This window comes from Taurulus bubalis, assembly GCF_910589615.1.
Source record: "Taurulus bubalis genome assembly, chromosome: 6".
NCBI classification, from domain to species: Eukaryota; Metazoa; Chordata; class Actinopteri; order Perciformes; family Cottidae; genus Taurulus; species Taurulus bubalis.
In genome coordinates, this window is record NC_136594.1 from 1,485,587 (window position 1) to 1,498,194 (window position 12,608).

At 49.1% G+C, this 12,608-nt stretch overlaps 1 protein-coding gene across 1 annotated transcript; it reads right to left on the reverse strand.

Moving 5' to 3' along the window:
• Positions 1 to 8,430: 8,430 nt before the first annotated feature.
• On the reverse strand, positions 8,431 to 12,331 carry ncf4 (neutrophil cytosolic factor 4; the record flags this gene model as incomplete). Its single annotated transcript, XM_079219880.1, has 4 exons — positions 8,431 to 8,772; positions 10,496 to 10,561; positions 11,021 to 11,172; positions 12,320 to 12,331. The coding sequence occupies 4 exons, from the start codon at positions 12,329 to 12,331 to the stop codon at positions 8,565 to 8,567; spliced, it is 438 nt and encodes a 145-aa protein (XP_079076006.1). The 3' UTR covers positions 8,431 to 8,564.
• Between the last annotated feature and the right edge of the window lie 277 nt (positions 12,332 to 12,608).

The window sequence follows — 12,608 nt, forward strand, 5'->3', positions numbered from 1 at the left end:
GTGTGTGTGTGTGTGTGTGTGTGTCTTTGTGGGAGGAGCCTGTCCTCCTCCGCTCTCCTTCTGGATGCTTCCCCTCATCTTCCCTCATAGCCTGCAGGACGTGTGGATTCTCTGGTACGTTATGGTTCATATCTGTTGAACCTTCGTGTCCTCGCTGCTCACTATTTTAATATTTAACACACTTTTTATGACTTCATGGCAGTTAGAGAAATGTTCCGTTTCTTTATCCAAACGTCCATTCAAATGTCACGATCTCACCACGTCACTCCTCACGAGCCTCTGTGATCACACGTGTTCACCAAGCTGGAAAACAGAACACATTAAAAATAAATATTGTCATAATATTGGAGCATAATATTGTAAATATGTATTTCTTGTACATCCTGGTGACATTTATGCTCTTAGTGCAGCAAACATGTTATTAGTGGACGAACCAGCAGTATGTGAGAGCACAGTTACAAGAGGTGTGTGTGTGTGTGTGTGTGTGTGTGTGTGTGTGTGTGTGTGTGTGTGTGTGTGTGTGTGTGTGTGTGTGTGTGTGTGTGTGTGTGTGTGTGTGTGGTTGTGTGCATCAGATATGGTTTGGTGTGTGTGTGAAGAATGAGTCGGAGAGATGAATTTCAATGGGAGCATTCATGATAGCGGCGTGAAATAAAAGAATAAAGGAATAAAAGAATAAAAGAATAAAGGAGGAGAGCAAAAGCCTTTTAGTCTGGAGAATCCTTTACAATGCAAACGGTGAAATAAATGCAAATGTTATGAATGTTATAAACCAGGAGACTGTAAAAGAAACGATGCAGGGTCAACGGCAGGCAACTGTTGTGTGTCTATGAGTGTGTGTGTGTGTGTGTGTATGTGTGTGTGTGTGTATGTGTGTGTGTGTGTGTGTGTGTGTGTGTGTGTATGTGTGTGTGTGTGTGTGTGTGTGTGTGTGTGTGTCTCTATATGAGCCCTGAGATAAACTGACACCTGTCCAGGTGAACCCTGCCTTCAATGTCAGCTGCTATCGGCTCCAGCGCCCCCGACCCTGTATAGGATAAGTGCTTGGGATGTTGTAATGGATGGAACATGCATACATACATAATAAGGCAAAAATGCATTTCAGGTCATTTTACAGCACCACTGACGGAGAGCCGACTTCATTAACTTCCAAAGAGGGAAGAGGAGAGAGGAAGGGAGGGGGAGTAGGAGAGGAGAGGAGAGGAGGAGGAGGGGGAGGGAGGTGGATTAGGAGAGGAGAGGAGAGGAAGAGGAGGGGGAGGAGGAGGAATAGGAGAGGAGAGGTGAGGAAGAGGAGGGGGAGGGAGGAGGAATAGGAGAGGAGAGGAAGAGGAGGGGGAGGGAGGGGGAGTAGGAGAGGCAGGACCACTCACCCTTTTTTTAACAAGTTCTAGGTTGTATCGAGGGTGTTTCACAGCTCTAGGTCCCTACAGTCAGCTCCTCTCGACCCTTATCAAGCGAGTACGTACACCGTCTATACCTTCTCTCTGCCTTTTGACATCATCTCATCATTATGACAAACACTGCCAAGGTCTCCACCCAGAGATACTTACCTTAAGTCTTCACCCAGAGACACGTACCTTACGTCTCTTTGGTTGATTCAGTTGTCACTTCTGGATCTTACGGTGGATGAACAGGCGAAGAGAGTTTAAATTGTTCTAAAGAACCAGAATCCTTGGTTTGGTTTTAGTCAGGCCGAGTTTTATTAAAGTTGATCTCACATACAACTATTTAAATTCAATGAAACAGTTTCAGTGTCACATGCAACTAAAACTATTGGTTAAGTTCTATCCAGACTCAGAGCTGGTGAAAAACACTTCTTCTCTCTCTTCTTGCTTCACAGACACACTTCTGATGGCAGACTGTCTTCCAGACTCTAAAGCTGGAGCCCTGTCCTCCAGACTGTCCTGCAGACTGTCCTCCAGACTCTAAAGCTGGGGCCCTGTCCTCCAGACTGTCCTCCAGACTCTAAAGCTGGAGCTCTGTCCTCCAGACTCTAAAGCTGGAGCCCTGTCCTCCAGACTCTAAAGCTGGAGCCCTGTCCTCCAGACTCTATTGCTGGAGCCCTGTCCTCCAGACTGTCTTCCAGACTCTAAAGCTGGGGCCCTGTCCTCCAGACTCTAAAGCTGGAGCCCTGTCCTCCAGACTGTCCTCCAGACTCTAAAGCTGGAGCCCTGTCCTCCAGACTGTCCTCCAGACTTTAAAACTGGAGCCCTGTCCTCCAGACTCTAAAGCTGGAGTCCTGTCCTCCAGACTGTCCTCCAGACTCTAAAGCTGGAGTCCTGTCCTCCAGACTCTAAAGCTGGGGCCCTGTCCTCCAGACTCTAAAGCTGGAGTCCTGTCCTCCAGACTCTGAAGCTGGGGCCCTGTCCTCCAGACTCTAAAGCTGGGGCCCTGTCCTCCAGACTGTCCTCCAGACTGTCCTGCAGACTGTCCTCCAGACTCTAAAGCTGGAGCCCTGTCCTCCAGACTCTGAAGCTGGGGCCCTGTCCTCCAGACTCTAAAGCTGGGGCCCTGTCCTCCAGACTGTCCTCCAGACTCTAAAGCTGGAGCCCTGTCCTCCAGACTCTAAAGCTGGAGCCCTATCCTCCAGACTCTATTGCTGGAGCCCTGTCCTCCAGACTGTCTTCCAGACTCTAAAGCTGGGGCCCTGTCCTCCAGACTCTAAAGCTGGGGCCCTGTCCTCCAGACTGTCCTCCAGACTTTAAAACTGGAGCCCTGTCCTCCAGACTCTAAAGCTGGAGTCCTGTCCTCCAGACTGTCCTCCAGACTCTAAAGCTGGAGTCCTGTCCTCCAGACTCTAAAGCTGGGGCCCTGTCCTCCAGACTCTAAAGCTGGAGTCCTGTCCTCCAGACTCTGAAGCTGGGGCCCTGTCCTCCAGACTCTAAAGCTGGGGCCCTGTCCTCCAGACTGTCCTCCAGACTGTCCTCCAGACTGTCCTGCAGACTGTCCTCCAGACTCTAAAGCTGGAGCCCTGTCCTCCAGACTCTGAAGCTGGGGCCCTGTCCTCCAGACTCTAAAGCTGGGGCCCTGTCCTCCAGACTGTCCTCCAGACTCTAAAGCTGGAGCCCTGTCCTCCAGACTCTAAAGCTGGAGCCCTATCCTCCAGACTCTATTGCTGGAGCCCTGTCCTCCAGACTGTCTTCCAGACTCTAAAGCTGGGGCCCTGTCCTCCAGACTCTAAAGCTGGAGCTCTGTCCTCCAGACTCTAAAGCTGGAGCCCTGTCCTCCAGACTGTCTTCCAGACTCTAAAGCTGGAGCCCTGTCCTCCAGACTGTCCTCCAGACTTTAAAACTGGAGCCCTGTCCTCCAGACTCTAAAGCTGGAGTCCTGTCCTCCAGACTGTCCTCCAGACTCTAAAGCTGGAGCCCTGTCCTCCAGACTGTCTTCCAGACTCTAAAGCTGGGGCTCTGTCCTCCAGACTCTAAAGCTGGATCCCTGTCCTCCAGACTGTCCTCCAGACTCTAAAGCTGAGGCCCTGTCCTCCAGACTCTATAGCTGGAGCCCTGTCCTCCAGACTGTCTTCCAGACTCTAAAGCTGGGGCCCTGTCCTCCAGACTCTAAAGCTGGGGCTCTATCCTCCAGACTCTAAAGCTGGGGCCCTGTACTCCAGACTCTAAAGCTGGGGCCCTGTCCTCCAGACTGTCTTCCAGACTCTAAAGCTGGGTCCCTGTACTCCAGACTCTATTGCTGGAGCCCTGTCCTCCAGACTGTCTTCCAGACTCTAAAGCTGGGGCCCTGTCCTGCATACTCTAAAGCTGGAGTCCTGTCCTCCAGACTCTAAAGCTGGAGCCCTGTCCTCCAGACTGTCTTCCAGACTCTAAAGCTGGAGCCCTGTCCTCCAGACTGTCCTCCAGACTTTAAAACTGGAGCCCTGTCCTCCAGACTCTAAAGCTGGAGTCCTGTCCTCCAGACTGTCCTCCAGACTCTATTGCTGGAGCCCTGTCCTCCAGACTGTCTTCCAGACTCTAAAGCTGGGGCCCTGTCCTGCATACTCTAAAGCTGGAGTCCTGTCCTCCAGACTCTAAAGCTGGAGCCCTGTCCTCCAGACTGTCTTCCAGACTCTAAAGCTGGAGCCCTGTCCTCCAGACTGTCCTCCAGACTCTAAAGCTGAGGCCCTGTCCTCCAGACTCTATAGCTGGAGCCCTGTCCTCCAGACTGTCTTCCAGACTCTAAAGCTGGGGCCCTGTCCTCCAGACTCTAAAGCTGGGGCTCTATCCTCCAGACTCTAAAGCTGGGGCCCTGTACTCCAGACTCTAAAGCTGGGGCCCTGTCCTCCAGACTGTCTTCCAGACTCTAAAGCTGGGTCCCTGTCCTCCAGACTCTATTGCTGGAGCCCTGTCCTCCAGACTGTCTTCCAGACTCTAAAGCTGGGGCCCTGTCCTGCATACTCTAAAGCTGGGGCCCTGTCCTCCAGACTCTAAAGCTGGAGCCTGTCCTCCAGACTCTAAAGCTGGAGCCCTGTCCTCCAGACTCTAAAGCTGGGGCCCTGTCCTCCAGACTCTAAAGCTGGAGCCCTGTCCTCCAGACTGTCTTCCAGACTCTAAAGCTGGGGCCCTGTCCTCCAGACTCTATTGCTGGAGCCCTGTCCTCCAGACTCTAAAGCTGGAGCCCTGTCCTCCAGACTCTAAAGCTGGAGCCCTATCCTCCAGACTCTAAAGCAGGGGCCCTGTCCTGCATACTCTAAAGCTGGGGCCCTGTCCTCCAGACTCTAAAGCTGGAGCCCTGTCCTCCAGACTCTCTTCCAGACTCTAAAGCTGGGTCCCTGTCCTCCAGACTCTATTGCTGGAGCCCTGTCCTCCAGACTGTCTTCCAGACTCTAAAGCTGGGGCCCTGTCCTCCAGACTCTAAAGCTGGAGCTCTGTCCTCCAGACTCTAAAGCTGGAGCCCTATCCTCCAGACTCTAAAGCTGGGGCCCTGTCCTCCAGACTCTAAAGCTGGAGCCCTGTCCTCCAGACTCTAAAGCTTGGGCCCTGTCCTCCAGACTCTAAAGCTGGGGCCCTGTCCTCCAGACTCTAAAGCTGGAGCCCTGTCCTCCAGACTCTAAAGCTGGAGCCCTGTCCTCCAGACTCTAAAGCTTGGGCCCTGTCCTCCAGACTCTAAAGCGGGGCCCTGTCCTCCAGACTGTAAAGCTGGGGCCCTGTCCTACAGACTTTAAAGCTTAGGCCCTGTCCTCCAGACTCTAAAGCGGGGGCCCTGTCCTCCAGACTTTAAAGCTGGGGCCCTGTCCTCCAGACTTTAAAGCTGGAGCCCTGTCCTCCAGACTCTAAAGCTGGGGCCCTGTCCTCCAGACTGTCTTCCAGACTCTAAAGCTGGGGCCCTGTCCTCCAGACTCTAAAGCTGGGGCCCTGTCCTCCAGACTGTCTTCCAGACTCTAAAGCTGGGGCCCTGTCCTCCAGACTCTATTGCTGGAGCCCTGTCCTCCAGACTGTCTTCCAGACTCTAAAGCTGGGGCCCTGTCCTCCAGACTTTAAAACTGGAGCCCTGTCCTCCAGACTCTAAAGCTGTAGCCCTGTCCTACAGACTCTAAAGCTTGGGCCCTGTCCTCCAGACTCTAAAGCGGGGGCCCTGTCCTCCAGACTCTAAAGCTGGGGCCCTGTCCTCCAGACTCTAAAGCGGGGGCCCTGTCCTCCAGACTGTAAAGCTGGGGCCCTGTCCTCCAGACTCTAAAGCTGGGGCCCTGTCCTACAGACTCTAAAGCTTGGGCCCTGTCCTCCAGACTCTAAAGCGGGGGCCCTGTCCTCCAGTCTTTAAAGCTGGAGCCCTGTCCTCCAGACTCTAAAGCTGGGGCCCTGTCTTCCAGACTCTAAAGCTGGGGCCCTGTCCTCCAGACTCTAAAGCTGGAGCCCTGTGCCAACCCATGAGGGCTGGCACAGGGCGAATCCGATTTTTCTCCTAGTAAAGATCCTTATTAAGCCCAGTTTTCTCAGAATCTGGTGACATCCCTCTTCAGACCGAGATCTGGAGAAAGGCCTTTGTCCTCTGCTCTGTGCATCAGGTCTTGTACCACAGACACACTTAACCTCCTCCTGTTCTTCAAGGGTCACTATAGATCCTGTCTCTAAGGTCAACCACTAGGGGTTTGTTGCCTAGTATTGTCTTCACGTAACCGGTCCATGGTCATAAAGGTTTGGGACCGCTGGACTAGAGAATGTAGAGGACAATGCATAATATGATGTGATTCATCAAACCTGCTTGGTGGAGTCTGTGTTCCTCCACAGTCCTGATGTTGGTCTTGTGATTAATTTTTCTAAAGATAGATTTGATTTTGTAGCGAGTAACAAAGGTTTCAGGGGAAATGTATCGGAGTAAAAGTACAAGTTTTCTTTGCAAAATGTAGTGAAGTAAAAGTCAACAGAAATATAAATAGTCATGTAGAGTACAGATAAACAAATTACTTTACACCACTGAGAGACTTACAGACAGACAGGGCATGTTTGGCGGTGACGATCCTACTATCCACTGCCACTGTCGATCGGACATTTTCCGCCCTAAAGCCGGAGGCTGGACTGTCCTCACTGGCATGAAGGACCTGGTGCTGGAACTGAAGCTGAACTGTTGAACAAAGAGAGGAGGATGGACTTTGTCTTTAAGTGAACAGCATGTGGTGAGTGAACTGCTGGTTTAATCATAAACAGGCCACAGTGCTGTTGCTGCTGCCCGCATGGGGCGTCGAGCCGGGGCTGGTTCCCCTACCCGGAAGCTAGCTGCTGCAGCTAACGCTGACAACACATTTTATTTTTGTGCTGACTTTTCAGTGTTGTTTACTTGAGCTCAAACAGTGCAGCCGGCGGCAGCAGCTGCTACTCGTGCTCCGGCCCCTCTCACCCGCCACGGTGTCGCCCCGCTTGTTTCTCCTCCGGAGAGGTTAGCATATGAGAGGCTAGCGCTGGAGAGGCTAGCACCAGAAAGGTTAGCACCAGAGAGGCTAGCACCAGAGAGGCTAGCAAAAGAGAGGCTAGCCCCGGAGAGGCTAGCACTGGAGAGGCTAGCACCAGAGAGGCTAGCACCAGAGAGGCTAGCAAAAGAGAGGCTAGCAAAAGAGAGGCTAGCGCTGGAGAGGCTAGCACCAGAGAGGTTAGCACCAGAGAGGTTAGCACCGGAGAGGTTAGCACCAGAGAGGCTAGCGCCGGAGAGGCTAGCACCTGAGAGGCTAGCTCCTCTTTTCTTATCACTAAATGTGATGGTTCTTGTTGATGTGGACTACATGTCCCTTAATGACGCAGCATCACATCATGTGAGTATTTATGTAAACGACATCAGACGGCACAGAAGGCCCAGGTAGAAAATGCACGGCCCGCCACTAGTACAATAAAAGAAACGTTGAAGACCCAAATACTTATGGAGCAAAATTATACGGTAATTACTGAAAAATAAAACGTTATCTACGAGATAATAATATAATATACAATCGCAAAAAGCAATATTATTTTATTTGACTAATTTGCTCTTGTGTAATATTATTCAATTAGTGAAATTAAACATAATAGTCACTGCGTAGCTGGCAGCGTTAGATTGTGAATAACGAGTAAAGAGGTCAAAGGTCACGACCAGAAGGTCTAATGTGTCTGATGGAGAGAAGATTTTAGTAATTTTGACTTTTCCCGGATTTTAGACTTCAATCGTTTTGCTACTCTTTCAATTTGTTGATCTTTTCATGAAAATCTCCTCCAACTCACACACACACACACACACACACACACACACACACACACACACACACACACACACACACACACTAAACACTAAACACTAAACACTCTCACACGTGTGTGTGAGTGTTTAGTGTGTGTGTGTAAACAGCCAATCAGGAAGTCTCTCAGCAGTGATGATGCTCGCTGTGCTTTGAGAGTCTGCAGTACCTGATGACGTCCAGTAGGGGGCAGCACTTCACTGCAGCTCCTCCTCTATAGACCTCAGTGTAATCCTCAGAACACATCGTATCTAAATATATTTATTCATATATAATAACTTAACAATGTTAAGTTATTATTACCAGTGGTGGGCGTCAGGGCCCGCTAAGCCTTCTCTGTGGCCTAAACAGAAACACAAAGCTATAGCTATTTTATCATTTTATCATTTGATTTTTAAATATAATTAAAAGTTATATCTATGTTATAATGTAATTGTTTTTCACAAATACACTACATGTATAATAATTATTGTTCCCTATTAGCTTATGTTCTCATGTCACAGCTCCTGTCTTCCCACAGACAGGAACGTAAAGTGTTAGATTTCAGCGTTTCTTGAGTGACTTTACTTCCTGCTCACAATAGAGTTGTTGTTGTTGTTGTTGTTGTTGTTGTTGTTGTGTCTAAGGCTGCGTGTCATTGTGCAACAGTGAAACAACCTTGTTTTCAACTTCCAACAAGAAAAAGTAAATAAATAAAATAAAGGAAAGCGTGTACAGAAAGATTTATTTGGTGAAACATGTCGAACAGGAAGTGACGCGTTTGTTGCATGAATGAGAACGAATGGAACAGAAAACCAGCAACAGCATCCACCTGGTCCAGTTATATAGAAACATATGTATAAGAATACCAAACATCCTCAGGGCTTCCGTCTCAGGCCTCCGCGTTGTACACGGAGAGGTCAGAGGTCAAGGTCACGTACAGCTCCCAGGGGAACTGGTTGACGGGCCTCGTGACCTTGGCCCGCTGACCTCTGCTCTCCCGGATCATCAGCTGGACGTCCTCGTCGTCCAGGACGCGGACGAGGTCGCCCTCGGGGTCGCGGTAGTTCACGGCCACGTCGTCCAGCTTGAAGACGTTCCTGAGGGGTGACGCGGAGACGTTACCACGGAGACGTTACCACGGAGGCGTTACCACGGAGACGTTACCACGGAGACGTTACCACGGAGGCGTTACCACGGAGACGCTACCACGGAGAACACAGAACCTTCTGGAGGAAGAATCCCCAAAAAATATCTCCAACAAATCAAAGGAAAGGAGGTGAAAGCTGCTTTGTTCAATAAAGAATGAAACAGTTTGAGATTTCAACATTAATATCTTTATGAACATGAAGAAATCCAGTTATTTTCTTTAGTCCTTCGTACTTTTATTTAACTCTTGCTTTATTAACTTTATTAATTATTGCTCTGTGAGAGTAAATACACGTTCAGGTTTCTTTCACATTGAGAGGTTGTTTACTTTAATGTTAAAAGCAATACAAGATATTTAATGAAGCACCTTTCTTCCAGAGAGGAAATGACTCCACATGGCTTCTGTTGATATATTACATTTAATTAAAACGTTGCTGCGGGAATTATCAGCAGGAAAACATGAGCTGGACCAAGGGAAATGAAAAGAAACACGTTACCACCTCCTCTATGTGCACTTCTTTATTATGTTTTACATGGAGAATCTCTCTCTCTCTCTCTCTACTTCCTGGTCTTTCTTCCAGCAGCACTACGGTCACAATGTGTACAAGACGTGTGCTTTAGGGGCGGGGCTACAAGCTGATTGACAGGTCTCTACCACGTCCAGTCTGGGAGTGGTCCGTAATCTCGCGCTGTAACTTTAACCCTCCCACCGTGTGTTTTCACTGTATGAAAGTTCATTCTGACATTTTGCTCAGCTACAAAAAACAAGATGGCGACGGCCTGAATGTTCACAACAGTGAAAACATGGCGGACCGCGTGGGTACGAAGGGCTCGTCCTGAGCTCACCAAAACACAGATATACTCTGGGTCAGTGATCGTGCACGAAGGAAAACATTCTGCTGAAAGATCCCTTTAAATGCTTAATGCCCCCCCCCCCTCTTTAGCAGCGCTCAGACATATTAATAACTCCATCCCCCTCCAGGTACAAATATGCCTCAACAGAACAAAAAACAATAATGAGCCAATAAGCGGGTGAAATCAACTGATTATGAAGGGGGGGGGGGGGGCTAATCATCGCAGCGCCTAGCGATCTAAATGACCAGATAATGAGAGACGGAGGCAGCGTAGCATTAGCGTAGCATAGCGTAGCGTTAGCGTAGCATCAGCAAGGCATCGGGTTCCCACAAGAACTCATTTGACAAACCGCCAAGAAGGCGACGGATCGTTCGCAGGTTCAAATCCCTTCAGCGATTAGCGGACTTTCCTCCCACGCTGGTTCTCCCGCTTTACGAACGCTCTAAATGAAGAAGCTCAGGTGAGAGATCACACGTGGACGTAACTCGAGGAGGGTCTTGCATAAGCTCCTTAATGTGATCGCAATGCTACGCTTTCATGCTAAAATACGGAAATTACCATTTTCTTCACACAGCTTTCATCATACTTTCATGTTCCGTTGTCACGCTCTTTTCTTTGCCAGGAGCAGTGATTCCCTCACAGGTGTGAGGTGAAACACACTCACTTCACTCCATGAACACTCTTCACCCCAACACAGCCTCATGTTTCTCACAATCAATGTTTCCTGCTTGGGCGTAAAAGAAATAAAAACGACATAAAACGCACGTTTGAAATGCTCCATCAGAGTTACGTGAACAGGACTTAGCAAGCTGAACCCACCTCATGCGGGACAGCAGGTCCTTGAACGTCGGCTCGATGCTGAGGTCCTCCTGGACGCACACGTCTCTGGGCGGGAAACACAAACCATCTCTTTAAAGCACGATTCAGACATATTAGACCGGATCGTTCTCTCCTGAAGATGTACTTACCGGGAGGAAAGCTAATAAATTCAATCGTACGATAAGTCAATATCATAAACATTATTGGGGTCATGTCAATATATTGTACGATAAATCGATATCGTAAATATTATTGAAGTCAAGTCGATATATTGTACGATAGTCAATAATTTAAAAAAGATGGCGGTAATATTCATATAACGCACGAAAATCCGATATCGTACTTATTGTAGCCAGTTAGCCGCAGACCTTATTTCAAGCTAAAAGCCGTTTACTGAGTGTGAGAATACTGTCTGTCTGCAGCTGACCCTCCACACCTTTCCACCTCCTCAGAACAACTCTTTTATTGTTCTGAAACAAACGTCACAAACCTGCGTTCATAAAACAAAATGGAGTCCAAACCGACCTGGTGTGGACGCCGGAGGGCGTGAGCAGGAAGCAGCGCAGACAGCTGTAGGAGGGGCCTCCGCCCTCGCCCTCCGAGTCGCTTTGTGGGAGGGGCTTAATGATCTTCACAAAGGATTGTGGGAAAATACCCGTCTGGTTGTTCACTGTGCCCTGAGGAGAGGAGGAGGAGAGGAGGAGGAGATGAGGAGAGGAGGAGGAGAGGAGGAGGAACACACAAGGACAGATCAATGCATTCAGGTGGAGAGAAGATTGTCATTCTTTTAAACAAACCTTTAATATTAGAATATACTAATATAGATTAGATGTTAGTATTTTCCAGCTCTGCAGGAATAGATGGTTTATAAAAACACTCCATCACTCTCCTCCATCACTCTTTCATCCTTCACTCTCCTCTATCACTCTCCTCTATCACTCTCCTCCATCACTCTCCTCTATCACTCTCCTCCATCACTCTCCTCTATCACTCTCTCCTCTATCACTCTCCTCTATCACTCTCTCCTCTATCACTCTCTCCTCTATCACTCTCCTCCATCACTCTCCTCCATCACTCTCCTCTATCACTCTCCTCCTTCTCTCTCCTCTATCACTCTCCTCTATCACTCTCTCCTCTATCACTCTCTCCTCTATCACTCTCCTCTATCACTCTCCTCTATCACTCTCTCCTCTATCACTCCTCTATCACTCTCCTCTATCACTCTCTCCTCTATCACTCTCCTCTATCACTCTCCTCCATCACTCTACTCGATCACTCTCCTCTATCACTCTCCTCCTTCACTCTCCTCTATCACTCTCCTCTATCACTCTCCTCTATCACTCTCCTCTATCACTCTCCTCCTTCACTCTCCTCTATCACTCTCCTCTATCACTCTCCTCTATCACTCTCCTCCATCACTCTCCTCTATCACTCTCCTCCATCACTCTCCTCTATCACTCTCCTCCTTCACTCTCCTCTATCACTCTCCTCTATCACTCTCCTCTATCACTCTCCTCTATCACTCTCCTCTATCACTCTCCTCTATCACTCTCCTCTATCACTCTCCTCTATCACTCTCCTCCTTCACTCTCCTCTATCACTCTCCTCTATCACTCTCCTCTATCACTCTCCTCTATCACTCTCCTCCTTCACTCTCCTCTATCACTCTCCTCTATCACTCTCCTCTATCACTCTCCTCTATCACTCTCCTCCATCACTCTCCTCTATCACTCTCCTCCATCACTCTCCTCTATCACTCTCTCCTCTATCACTCTCCTCCATCACTCTCCTCTATCACTCTCCTCCATCACTCTCCTCTATCACTCTCTCATCCATCACTCTATCACTCTCCTCCATCACTCTCCTCTATCACTCTCTCCTCCATCACTCTCCTCCATCACTCTCCTCCATCACTCTCCTCTATCACTCTCTCCTCTATCACTCTCCTCTATCACTCTCTCCTCTATCACTCTCTCCTCTATCACTCTCCTCCATCACTCTCCTCCATCACTCTCCTCTATCACTCTCCTCCTTCTCTCTCCTCTATCACTCTCCTCTATCACTCTCTCCTCTATCACTCTCTCCTCTATCACTCTCCTCCATCACTCTCCTC